At 36.3% G+C, this 14,191-nt stretch overlaps 1 protein-coding gene across 1 annotated transcript in view; it reads right to left on the bottom strand.

Annotated features, from left to right (window-relative positions):
• PTPN21 (protein tyrosine phosphatase, non-receptor type 21) overlaps positions 1–13,495 on the bottom strand; it is a 36,060-nt gene extending 22,565 nt beyond the window's left edge. Inside the window, exons 1-2 of the mRNA XM_026079583.1 lie at positions 13,316–13,495; positions 1,515–1,684 (exon numbers count right to left, since the gene is read on the bottom strand). Coding sequence (XP_025935368.1) covers positions 1,515–1,684; positions 13,316–13,495 — 350 coding nt within the window. The remainder of the gene's footprint in view (positions 1–1,514; positions 1,685–13,315) is intronic.
• Between the last annotated feature and the right edge of the window lie 696 nt (positions 13,496–14,191).

The raw sequence follows: 14,191 nt of genomic DNA, 5'->3' as shown, positions 1-14,191 counted from the left end.
TCTTACATTTCCTGATTTACATTAAATGTAACATTTGTTTAAAACATACTTGATCTCATTTATATTGAAAAGGGATGAAAAAAACCATAGATTTCTCTGAAACTAATCTATCTCTCTCTATTGTAAATCAAAGCAAGTACCATCCTCTAGGACCTGAATGCAAGGCTGGCACATAAATTCCTGTTTTCTACATGGCAGTATACTGCAAAATTGCTGTTAAAGCTCCAGCATAAAACCATATTCTTTTAATGAATGACAGCAACAAACATTAAAGGTTTTTCAATAGATTTAGCTATTCCTCAATGCAGCATGACATGTATCTTACTCTAATGCTTCCTAGTACACCAACTAGAAGAGAACCTGAATGAAAGCTTTATTAAAATACAACAAGAAAGATCACTAGAAAGACTTTTTGAGCCAGTAAAATTGCTGAGAGGAAAGTCCAACACTTTAGAGTTTTCATAAAGAAAATGATCTTACAAAAATTACACACAAAACAAAAACTAAAGCCACCAGGCATTGAGCAATACATTACAGCACCAGTGTCTGCCAAGAGGCATATCTCCATCAAAATCTTTCATATCACAGTTAATGGGAATGGTCTTTCTCAAGGTATTTTAGCACTGGAATATATAAAGACAACGTCACATAATCACAGAATAATATAGGCAGGGAAAGAGCTCTGGGGAGCCCTCTGGTCCAGCTCCCCTCTCAAAGCAAGGCCAATTAGAAGTTACCAGCTTAAATGGGTCAATTAGACATATTTCTGAAGATATTTCTGAAACAGCAAACATTCAACATCTAATTACATTTTCTGTACTTGCTTATTAAAAATAATAATGAAATCAATACAACTATAAAAGTTAAGACATTAGAAGAAGCCAATGTAGAGTTATATAAGAATAACCAGCTGGTATGCATGCTCAATTTAACTTTTCCTCCACAGTTAACATCACTTGTGTGATGTTCACCAGATTCACAAAGCAACAGTGAAAGTGAATGAATGATATCAAAGCTAACACCCATCTTTAATATCCAGAGAAATACAAAAAATCTCAAACTGAGGCTTAGCCAGTAGTTTGCCTGAATGCTCAATAAGTATCAGAAAGTACTGAAAACAAAATAAAGGAAAGCATATTACAATTAAATTTGCAAGTGATCTGTGCTAGATGGACAGATTTGCAGAAAGCAAATTATGGCTCTTCTGAGGGGGAAAAAAAAAAGACACAAAGGGACTAAAACAATTACAAGTCCGATCATGTGAGTATGTCTAAAACATTACTGAGAACAGGTTTGAATAGATTCCTAAGACAAAAAAATTAATTCGTTGCTTAGTTTATTGTGTATTTTAAATAGTCAAAAGGGAGACAAACACACAGTTTGAACATAATTCCTGCCTAAAGGAATAATTTCCATTTCTATACAGGTAGAGGAGGAGAAGCAGACAATTTTGAAGTAAACTATACATCTTAAAATGGCAAAAGCAAAATCATATGTACATCTATGAAGCTTACCTGGTAATCTCCTGCTGAAGCTGAGAAACAGTAGGCACATAGAACACTACCCCAAAATACACAGTTGGCTCCAAGGCATATTTGTCCAGCTGCTTTTTCAGAGGCTTGTCCAAATCTACCCATCTGCGCTGATTCTGCTTATTATAATACCACAGACTGAAATATGTAATCTGAAAAAGAAAGAGGCATTTCAATGATTAAAAAAATATTACAAAATTAGAGAAAATACATTGTATAGAAGCCTTGTTATCTAGAAATAAAAGCTTTAAAACACTGTCTAAGGCAATAGGTTTTTAGATTGAAAACTCAGAGAACTGGAAACCAATATTAAATCTTATTTAGTAACAAAACCAGATATTACTTCCAGGTAAGCAATCCATGCATGTAAGGCCCTGTCCCTAAAATACTAGCACATCTACTGTTTATTTGCAAACAGTCCCAGATCCTGATGGGACAACTCACAGATATTAGCAGTAAGCATTTATGTTTCATGACAGGAAAACATGAAATGAGGAGGCAAATAGAATAAAGACACTGGATTGCAGGAGAGCGGACTATGGCTTGGCTGAGGAACCAGTGGGCAGGATTTCATGGTCCTTCACGCTGAAGGACAAAGGAAAGCGGGAGAGCTGGTCAATCAATGACAAACTCATTAAAGCACAAGAACGGTTCATTTCATTGAGCAAGAAAACGAGCAGGCACAGCAGCAAGCTAGCGTGCCTGAACAGGCAAGTCTAGAATGAGCAAAAAACACAAAAAGGAGATGGACACAGGGACAGGCGACAAAGCATTGCCCAGGCATGTGAGGCTAGATACAGGCCAAACTTCAGCTGGAGCTGAACCTAGCAAGGGATGCGAAGGGTAGCAAGAAGACTTCTATGGGTACATCAGCGACAAAAGAAAAATCAAGCTGCTAGGTTTGTTCGGCCTGAAGAAAAACGACTGAGGGTGGGAGTCTAATAGCAGTTTTCACTGCCTAACACGGGGTTATAGAGAAGACAGAGCCAGACTCTTGGGAGAGGTGTTGAGCAAAAGGACAAGATACTCTGACTAGATAGAAAGGGGAAAAAAAAATCATAACAGCATTAAGCACAGATAAGCCCCAAGAGGCTGAGGGATCCATGAAGACTTTCAAAATTTGACTTGGACAATATCCTGAGCAACACAATCTTTGATTAGACAACTTAACCCACTTTAAGAAGGAGGTTGGATTGGACGACTTTGGAAGTCCAGAATTTTTTCTATGACTATGATATGGTTCTAAAATCACACTGTAGAGCACTCTTCAATTTTAAATTTCTCCACTATGTTTAAACTGATTAAAGTTGGCTCCTGCAGCACTTACTTCATTCAATTCTGGTCTGTCAAACAGAGGTGGACTGGAAAATGTTAATGTCATTATTACAGCGAAATGAGAAACCATAATTAGAATATTTTAAATTGAGAGAGAGAGATAAGGGGATGCTATGAAGCTGCTATGTGTGCAGCCATTTATATGGAAATTGTCTAAGCACTTGCTATGCACAGGGCTATTATAGGTAGCAGAAATACCAACACCTTTAGTCCAACACTTTTCTTCATATAATTATATTTTCAGATATTTTTAATTCATAGAAAATAAAGATATTAAGGATGAAGGTTTATAAAACAAAGGAATCTTCATCATGATTTTTTTACTTCAATAATTTCTGTGAATTGGATTTGGAAAAACTGTCTGTCTAACAAATAAAACATTTCCTATTGTCATACCCAGAAGCTCTGGCTTTGGAGCACAGACTTAAAATTCATTGGGGAGCAAGTGCTGGTGGTAGGGAAAGGGTATTTTAGTACTTTCTAATCCTGGAAAATAGCCTATTACAGATGTCTGAAAATTCACATATATCTATCTTCTTAGTTTATAGTCTAAATGTGCTGAAGAGTCCATCCTCAGGTGATTCACTCCATCCCCTTATAGCTGGGACAGGCTGAGTAGACTACGCATGTACCACAACCACAGCACGGAAGTATGTTGCATCCCAGACTTCAAGGGCAACAGTGAAGTCAATTCTCTGTACCAGCAGGGACACAATTTGGGACACAAAAGCCAAGGTGTAGCATTTAATTCAGAATAGTACCTATTCCATAAATGCATCTTCTCCAGCAGAAACTGGGAAATTAGAGCCAATTCGAAGGCTCAATATTCCTTTGACATTTAGCAAATACTTCTGAAATCTACTAGCAAAATATACTTCTTTGTCCTTCTCTAGTTAAGCATCAATACAGTTTTAAATTATTTTTGTTTTCCCAATGCTTAAAAAGATTCTTAAAAAAAATTTATTTACAGTCCAAGTGCAAATCAATATGCAGAAAATAAAAAATGTTAGAATGAAGGCTGCCCATACAACCTTAATTGAGATCCCTTCTGCAAACTCTAAGACAACACTGGTCATATTTGGTACAAAGATGAGCTGCAACCCAAAAATTAAATTAGAACCGAGTATAGAAAAAAAGCAGTTTTTCAGTATAGTGAAAGATGTCTGCAGCGCAAGGCAAAATGATGCTATATGAGAAATAGTCTCATGGTTAGAAGAGTTTAAAAATCACCACAGAGGGACAAATTCTATCCCAATGTCAGAAACAGTTCTCTTGTAAAGCAAATCCTACAAATCAAAGTTTCCACAAGTGGACACTGTGTTCTTCATTTTTGAGTCCTGAAAATGAAGAGTCAGGTTTAAGAAGTGATAAATACTTCCAGCTACAAGAGGTCAAAAAGAATATGAACACAAATACTATAAAAATGCTGTTTTCTGAAAAATGGGTGCTAAATTTCTTGTTTCAAGCACATAAGACTGGCTGATACCTTAGTAATGTGGGCTTTTATTTCTGCACTTCAATCCCCAACCATTACATATAGAATGCAGTATCCTCCATCACCCCCAAAGATATTGAGAAGACAGTATCTTAAGATTCCTTAAGATGTTAAGGATTACAACATTAGTACAGCAGAAATTCCATTAAGAATTAAATATCACATTCACTGCAACATCATACACTGCAAAAAGGTAAAACATATCAAACAATTACCCATCACAATCCATCCTTCACACTAAATGAGGAAAGGAATGCATGCAGAAAAGGTATGTTTATCTTCCGTTACAAGACTGTATTAACCACAATGCATACATTCACAGGAGCCAAAATAAGACTGTAATTCTGACATTTTAGTAACTTCTGTGTGCTAAGATTGCACATTCATGTGTTCTGCTGTCAGGTTTGCTTTTTTGAAAATGTAATTTATACATAATGCAAGAGGGTAAGTAAACCAGCAAATAACAATAATGCTCAGTTAAAGCTGAACTACGTGCCATAAGCTGCTTGATCCCACTTGCTATGAAGAACTCAGAAACAGAAAGCCTACTGTGCTTGGCCAGCCCACCTGCCCAGCAGGCCAACTGCACCCGCCCCAGGCTGTATGAATGCCCTGCAACAGAGACCAAGGTGGGCCCTTGAAGGCTGATGGGAACAGCTACAGAACCATACAAGCGTGCTATCGAAACTGAAAGACTGCTATGAAGATCTCATGCAAATACTTTTGGAAACCAGCTACACATGGATGGGAAAATCTCCAAGGAACCATTCGAATAACTTTCATCTGCAAGTTCAGGGAAATCTACTTAAGCCTCAAAACCCCAGAGATTTGTAACATAAAAGAAAAGAGAGAAGGAATATAGACTAAACCACCAGCGTTGCAAACTCTGAATCAAGATACCCCTGACTCTATACCCTTAAGTCTAAACTGAACATGTAACCTGGTTTTAAGAGACAATGATCACACACGCTCGTCAGCTTTGTTAAAACACAGATCACTTTTTCTTATCTAAGCACAGAACTGAGTTGTTACTGGCACCAAAGATTAATAAAAATATTTCCACATTTTTAAATATTATCTGTAATCCAGAACACCTTTAAACAAGATTCTTCTGACTTGGTATTTTCCCTTACAAATTCTTCCAATTTGAATTATCAAAAATAAATAAAATAAAAGCCAAACAAAATAGTATGGACCGAAGCCTGTCTTCTGACTTGTATGCAAACCTTTCCCTTGACTTCAAGGGCAGAATTTGATCCTGTGAGTTTTAGAGGAGCTTATGCACCCTGGAATAGTCGCACTGATTAAAATAGAATCCATTTTTATTCATTGCTAAAACATTTTATTATTAGCAGTACAGGACTCCACCCAATTCTAAAAAAAATGTCATGACAAAACTCTTAAAATATGTTAAGCTGTTAAGATTAACACTATTTTGAAGTTTATTTTAGCAACTTATTCATCACCTAACCCCTTTGAAGAAATTCAAGTATAAATAAAAGGAACTTATAATTTCAGCACAATTACTTTCTGTCTAGCTTCTCTCTGCCATTACAGAAAGAAATAATAAGGATTTTGTATAAGACTTCAAGAACTGTCAAGAATGCAAAAATAACAAAAGTCCAACACAGTATTACAGCTCACAAGACCCACGGGTTGTGGGAGGGGAGAGATGTTATCCACCACTCTCATCTATTAGGTCAATCAGACTTCATAAGCTAAACAGAGCAGTTCAGCATGAGCACCGCAAAACTACCTTAGTGCAGGAAACTATTTATTGTATATTTTTGAATGACGTACAGTGAGAGTCAGAAAACGGTTGTTGTTCAGTCTTAAGAAATCCTCAGTCTCAAGAAGAAGAGACTAAGGTGAAATCTTATTGTGGTCTTCAATGCCGTAAAGGCAGGGTATAGAGAAGTCTCTACCCAAGAAGAGTCTGGAAGTGCACACTGAAAGGATGAGAAGCAGCGGGCACAGCTTGCAGCATGGGAAATTCCAATTAGGTCAGGCAAAACAATTCCCAATGAGGCTAGCCTGACAATGGAGCAGGTAGCCCAAAGAAGCTGTACAATCTCCATCCCTGGAGATACTCGGAACTCGACTGGGCAACCCCTGAGCCACCTGATTCAAGGTGGCCCTCCTCTGAGCCTCTTCCGGGCTGCGATCGGATGACCCCCAGAGGTCCGTTCTACCCAAGTTATTATATGATTCTATGTCATAAAAGAATGGGAGGTGACAAAGAGAAACATCTTACTGAAAATGTCTTGGATGCAAGTGAAAGAACACTTTTTTTCTAGTTATGTGTTATCTCTTAAGAACCCATACAAACAGAGCTTTAAATCTTAAAATTTTCATGAGTTTCCACATCCGTGGATCATACTCTGCTATTCTTCATTTGTTTTATAACTTGAAATGGAAATCAATAACATAGTTGTTCTTCCCTGTACTAACCTGCTTGTATTAATTAGCTATAATTAGCTGTTACTTTTCATTTTATTTTCCTTACAGTGGACCAGACTCAGACCTAGCGTAACTCCACTTTGGTTCTAAATTAAGCACCATTTAGAGAGGTCGAGCATTCTAATTAGCACAATAAAAATATGTTTTAAAACAGTATCTCAAGGTCTATTCTAGACACAATTTTTGCTATCTAGAAAAGAAATTTGAATGACAAATGTAAATGTCAGGTATCAAGTGTAATCTTCTCACACATTAATTTAACAGCACCTGTTATGATCCCTGAACTTGACTGTGCCTTCTATTTTTCTACAATATAGTGTATCAAGAAAAATTTTGTTCCCTAGATATTGAGAAAACCCTACTACTGCTATTTTCTTTTTTTAAAATCAATCTCTATAGATCCTCAGATTAAGAAAAAAAGACACCTTTTTGGGGTGGGAGGAGAAATAGACTTTATCATGCATTCCCCTGAGGCATAGCAGTGTTCAAAGTTAATGAATTATATACATACTTATCTATTTCCCAGCTAATTTCCATATCCTATATTATAAATCATACGGAATGCCTAATAGGTTACAAATAGACTGGAAAAGAAAGTTGTTTTCCAACTGTTAATTCGGTGCTTTTTGAGTAATGTAATCTGCTATATGCCTCAAGGGTACAGGAACTGAGGAATCATGATTCTAGGGGGTGAGATGAGGAATTAAAAAAAATAAAATAAAATAACCAGYTTACACAGGAATGCAATCAGAATATTTTTTCAATTTTTTCTTCTTTTTCACAGGTACTTAAAAACAAACCAAGCCATAAGACTTTCCTGAGCGCTGAAAACACTTTCTCAGTATTGAACATAAGTACTGCAATTGGACTTAAAGACCTCAGTTAGGTAAGGGGTGACTATTACAATGAAAAAAAAACACTCAAGAGAACTGGGTCAGTCTCATGCTATGTACACCACCAGATACTATGTGAAAGCTTTATCGTATATCCAATGGTAAGAACTAAGGAAGGAGACAAAGGAAGGGCTCAGAAAAATCTCCAGAAACTCCACTCTTACCACGGCAGACAACCTGGTCAGAATGACTGGCCAGGACTTTTCAAAATCYGGGGAGGGAGGAACCTGCAAGTCTTGCAGCGTACCAGCCACTGAGGAGAAAGCTACATCCCTCTACACAATACCATCACCAACTCTTCCTGCAAAAAAAGGAGGACAGTTAACTAACCTCAGTAAAATCCYCTCACTTTAGAGCACTTTTACTTATACTAAGCTGACTCATTTTTGTTGTTGTTTTAGTAGTGACAAGACTGTCAACTCTAGCAGTCTGTAGAAAAGATTTAGCAAAGTAACTAAATGATTAGAGGGAGAAGTCAATCTCAAGTCTCAATCCTTTTATAATGTAAACCTTTTTTCCAACTCCCAAGTGACTTTTTCCTAAATATTCCAACAAGATTTTCACAAACATTATTTTAACAAAGCAGTTACTAATTATAGTTTAAAGCGAAACTGCAGGACAAAGAAATAATAATAATAATAAAAAAAAATCAATACTTTGCAAGGAAATCTGATTTATTCTAATTTATTAAAATTAAAGCAYTGCATGAATTGCAATATACTCTGTTTTTCTCCTCTTCAAATGTCTTGACTAAATCTTTTTCCTCTGACAGGCAAGGCTGATTTGGAGTTACTCGTCAGTATGTTAGACAAAAGTAAGGAGACAAACCACAAGCTAAAGATCAATACCTTCATAGTGCATACACTGCATATAGCTCATCAAAACATTATATCCCACATTTTGATCTCTTGCAAAAACAGGTCAGCTATCAATCAGCACGTCCAAAAAATATAATTTTTTTTTCTAAACTGTGTTACTTTTTCCCACCACTGTCCAAAGCTGCAAGAAGGATGGACTCATGTATCTCCCTTTGACTCTCATCTTACACAGAAATGACATTGAAGAAAGTGTCACATTCCAATTCGCCAGATTTTGAAATTCTCTGACTGCTTTGTAACTGGAAAAAGCAAAAATATTCAAAGTAGTATAAATATACTCAACAATAAACTAATGTACTTGCTTCAAAAGTAAGGAAAACATTTTTTATTAACATCAGTATAAAACTATACAGCAATACATAGACATTGTGACAGTGAAAAAATACAGCTAAATGGTATTTTCAGAATCTGACCTAACTTTATAAAAAACTAAAGAACTCAAAGGCAAGGCTTCCTAATTGCCACTAATGCTTTCACAGAAAAATCTTAATCCATTTTGTGCTGCTCAGTGTAATAAACAAGCAGCTGAGCACAAATCTTGTACCTGAATACATTTATTTTTTTCCTTCAGGAAAAGGAAGAACCATAGTAATTGCATTTAAGGCAACTACTGATTTTTAGCTTTCTGACTGCTTGCTCTGTTCAATTTATTCTGGCTCCTAAATTACTATTACAACAAACTTGAAATTAATATACATTTTAGATAGTATCAAATTTGTTTTTCAGGAAAGTAGTATCTTTTAAATTAATGAGATTAAATACATTGAAGGTTTGTGTTTTTATATACATTTCTCCCGATAAACTTCTCATCTCCTAATTTTAAGCAAAATTAGGTTCAGAGAAGCAGCCATAACAGTTCAATTATCAGCACTACTTCTTCTGTTATTTCTCTAAGCATTAGCCAAGTCTTTGTCAGACTTTGCTATAAGGCATAGACATATTATGTTAGTGACCCCTCTGACATGGCTTGGCCCAGCTTTTATTTGCCAGTCAATGTGTTTACCAATATAGATCAAATTTTTTTAAGAGTACTGATGGTTGCAATTCAGTAACATCATGATTTTTTTCTTATTTTAAAACACTCTTTACCTATGTAAACACACATTTAATAAGCCACCACACTGAATTTTAATGCATTTCCTCCAAGGAAGAGCTGTAACTTTAGATTTCAGAGGAAAATTTTACAGAACAGTTCAAGTATTTCTGATGCACAGCTCCTGGATAACCTTGATCCTTTCTTTTGTGTTCATGTCCAAAACAAACCCATGAATCCCCGTATGCACCACGCTGATCCTCTTCACAGTTCCCACTCCTTTTTGATACCATTAATTGTCACAGCTGGGGTCAGCTCTCTACCATGCACCTGAACGGAAGTCAGACTCTGCTTGTACGGAGAAGTAGCAAAATTTGCCCCTTCACTCTGGTAAAGAAGTATTGTAAGAAAACAGAAATAAAAGAAGATCCAAGAAGAGGGGCAAACCGGTCTTAGCATTTCCTGCCAAACATCCTACGTATATCCAGCCATGGTAACATTTAAACATTTTTGTATTTTCAAATATCTGATTTGTATACTCATGCCCTAGATGCAAGAGGTGCAGTGTAACACATACTTTTTCCAAGCTAGTTAATGACCACAGCTCTCAGCATTTTTTCAAAACTTGCAATACCAGAACACACTACTTCTGCAATAAATACAGCTTTCCCCATAAATCAAGTTTGGTTATCCGTCTCTCACAGGATAAAAGACAGGCTGTGCTACAAAGGGTAAATAACTTATGTTCTCTCCCTCCCTTGGCTTCTTTCCCCAGTTTCTCAGTTTAAGAGAGATGGATTACATACCCATTGCTGATGAGTCACATTCTGGGAATACCAGAAGATMTTCTTCTTATTTTAATGTATTCATTTTACTTTTTTGTAAAGTTTAMCATTTAGTAACAAAATTAAATTGCCAACATACTTAGTCTTCCTGAACCCTAACTATATGTCCATACTAATATACAATACAATTTGGAAATTCAGAAGTCTTAATTGGAAAACCAAATTAAAAACCACTGTTTGGTCATAATTCTAAGACTATTYTTTTAAATAACATAATATCTGTTACAACAAATATCTTAAAAGATGGCACAGCATTAAAAATAAGCCATTCCGTCACTGTTCAAATTCAGAAATTACACCCTACACCACGGAAACAAACATCTGTAAATGTTACCATTCTATGTTATAAATTGTACAAAGGTACAGATTCAGTTTATACCTCCTGCAATAAACTTTCCTGAAGCTGTATGTGAACTAAATATCATAACTGCATATCCCATATAGAGCAATCTGAAATGGATGCTTCAGTTTTCATAACTGAGTTAAATCTCAGCACTCAAATAAACAGCCACACTTCCACAACGTTTAACACTTTCAATCCACACACGTGTGGTTTAAGGGTTCTTAGTGCATTAACAATATGCAGCATCTTACAGAAAGTACTTAGGATTTCACAGTATCAAGGACTAATGTTGCTTTTGGCAGATTTAAGCAACATACTGAGCAAATTTTTCTTCCTGAAAACTTTGTACTCAGCAAGCAGTCGGAATGATCCAGTATCTGCTTGGCAAAAATTACTATTTAAAGGCAAAACAACTTTTTCTGAAGGCAAGCTCTGGAAAGTAATTTATACCCCTACTTTCCATTCCCTTTTATTACAACACATTTTCCTGCCAAAATAATCCATGCAAGAATGCATGACCGAAGGAATCTGCTCAAAGTTCAACAGTATACTGTCAACTCCCTCAGTCTGATATATTACTCCTAATTGAGGGAATTGCCTTTTTTTTTTTTTTTTTTTTAAGATTTTAGGAGCAGCTCCAAAGAAAGAGATAATGAAGAGTAGCTGAAAAAAACTGCATCTCCAACACTTTGCAAATAGTTAGATAAAAGCTAGAGGTCATCATTTAGGAAGACAGAGCCTTTGACTTCTGCAAACCAAATAAATTTAAGTTCTTTACCTACTGTTGACTTAGCACTGACATCTGAAAGTGGGTAGATTAAATTGACAAACTCCATTTGAACACAACAATAGTTGAATTACAATTACAAGATATCTGATGTGTGTTGATATAAAGTGGCCTTAACACACACGAGAATATTTAGACTCGCTTTGCCAGAACAAACAAAAATGGATGCAGTCATACCGGCTCTACAAAATTGCATTCTTCCAAAATAACTGTACAGGTAAAGAATATTTGGACCATCTACAAGAAAGCACAGTGAAGTTAAAAGCAAACACAGTAAATAAGCACTTACAGATGAATGGATTCACACCTCCTTCATTTATTTATTACTATCCATAAAGAAAAAAATATTTCTGAAAACAACTGATGGTATATATCATTTCCTACTGAGAAATCTTACAATAATGACACTTTGTACAGTACTACATGGTTGCAGGACTGGGCCATAAATTTGTTTGCTCAAATTTGAGCAAAGCTGTAAGCAGTTGCCAGTGCTTGACAATGAGGATATAACAGTTGCAAAAATCAAAGTTATTAACTAAAGATTATTTTCCTACGATTCCTCTTCTGTTTTGGTTACTTAATACATGGGTTTTCATCCTGTATTTGAATCTTGTATTCAAAACACCATTATGTGGTACACCACATAATAGAGCAAAAGTATCTTTTTCATAACTATGATATTAGCCAACCTATTCTTTTATTACCAGTTTCCTCTCTCAGCTGCCCCCCAAAACCTGTAAATGCTGTCACAAACAGTTGAATGACTACACAGTGAATTAAACTGTTTGAAACTCTAGTAGGAAATGACAGTTTACACAGGATCAAGAGCATTCAACCACCGTAACCAAATTCAAAAAATTCAACAAAATTGTAAAAGAATGATGTTTGCTCATATTTTGGTAATCTGTGTAGATTTCTATAATTAACATTTCACAGTTCAACATTTCAGAACTAATTCATTCAATAGAGGAGACTGTATGAATAAATGCCAAATGTGTGAGAGAAGAGGAAATTTCAGTTGCAAAAGAATCCTTCAAAACATCCATTAAGAAATTTTGGGGAAAAAAAAAAGTTATACAGACGCAGCTAGTACAAACCATGCGTCTCCAAGAGGCCATCCATGACTAAGTGCTTGCTCAAAGGTACTGTCTGCAAATTTGTGGTATTTGAACAAGTAATGCAAATAGTTGGTAACTGGTACATGTACCACATTTTGTGCTTTAGGTTCTTTTCTCAGCATTAATCTATCAAAAATACATATACACAAATAATACTTTCTTAATGGAGAATAGCCTTTTGAAGGAAAAATGAATATACCGTAAGTTAAAAGTTACATCAAATCTCTCAGTAATTCTTAACCTGTGTTGCTTGAGTCAGAAATCTTTTTTTTTTTTTTTTTTTTAAGTACATTAAAGCATTTACAGCATTGTCATGTTTAAAAACAACCGCAAATGTTGCTTTGGTTGTCATACTAAGCTTCTTTTCGCTGCCACTTCTCACATGTCATTCCCTTTGGTATTCACTAACTCTGTAACATAAGTTTTGTGACTGTTTTGGAATCCGAGCGCCCCTCACAACCAGAACATGAAGACACAAGAGAAACACTGGGTAGCTGTTCCAGCAAATAAACTGATTGCCCCAAATGGTAAGGATTCAGCAGATGCGTAACGTAGTACCAGCGACAAGGCCATGCTTCATTTGACAGTTTGCTTACCTCCCGCAGTTCAAGCCTCTGAGCCACGGCTTCCAGGCTTTCCTGGCCCGTGCTTTCCACGGATAGAGTGAACTCCACAAATTCATTGTTGAGCAGCTGGATACGAGCCACCAGGCAGCTCTTGCTGGATACCGTATAACGTCGAGTTCGTTTCAGTTTTAACCCAAAAGGTAGAGGCATCTTCTTTTTCCACGGAGATGGTTAGTGATAAAAAGGTACCACCCCTGGGGGGATGAGGAGGTAGCTGCCTCCTCTCAAAAAGTAAGGAGCTGGAGAGTCTCCAAAGATCAACCAGCAGCAGCAGTATCCATTAAAGACCAGCAAGTTTTCCACCAAGACAGAAGTAGAAGGGGCATCCACTGGAACTCTAGTATGGAGCAAAAGAAAAAGAGAATATACAAAAATCAGAAACAACCTGACCAAAAGAGTAATGGAAGCATGGGAAAACTACATATAAATGTGTATATTTTTTCTAAATCTAAACAGTCTGCTTCTCCAAAACACAGAGCTGTTAAGCATTCAAATAATGAAATATGCACCAGAGTTTCTGTCTTTTCCACAGACACCACCAGTCTTTGGCAGGTTAATTTTATTCATTTGCAAGTGAACAATAAACCTTAATCAAATGTGGCTGAAGTGCCTTAAAAATAATAAGTATTTCTAAGCTGAATCACTATTTAAATGAAAGACCTCTAGGAAACCTGTGCATTTGTGAGCAGAACTATTTTCTTTAAGAGCAAAACTAGCAATCCAGAATTACTTCCAGACTAGTGTGCAATCTCAGCCATTATATGTTGGATTAAACACAAACCCAAGCCTTACAGAAGATTAAGGGGGGGGGGGGGGGGGGAGGCAGCAGCAGAAAGAGAGGCATTA

The sequence above is a fragment of the Apteryx rowi genome, unplaced genomic scaffold (assembly GCF_003343035.1).
Source record: "Apteryx rowi isolate R43461 unplaced genomic scaffold, aptRow1 scaffold_5, whole genome shotgun sequence".
Lineage (NCBI taxonomy): Eukaryota > Metazoa > Chordata > Aves > Apterygiformes > Apterygidae > Apteryx > Apteryx rowi.
The sequence above is the reverse complement of the archived record's forward strand: the minus strand, read 5'-3'. Positions and strand labels throughout refer to the sequence as shown.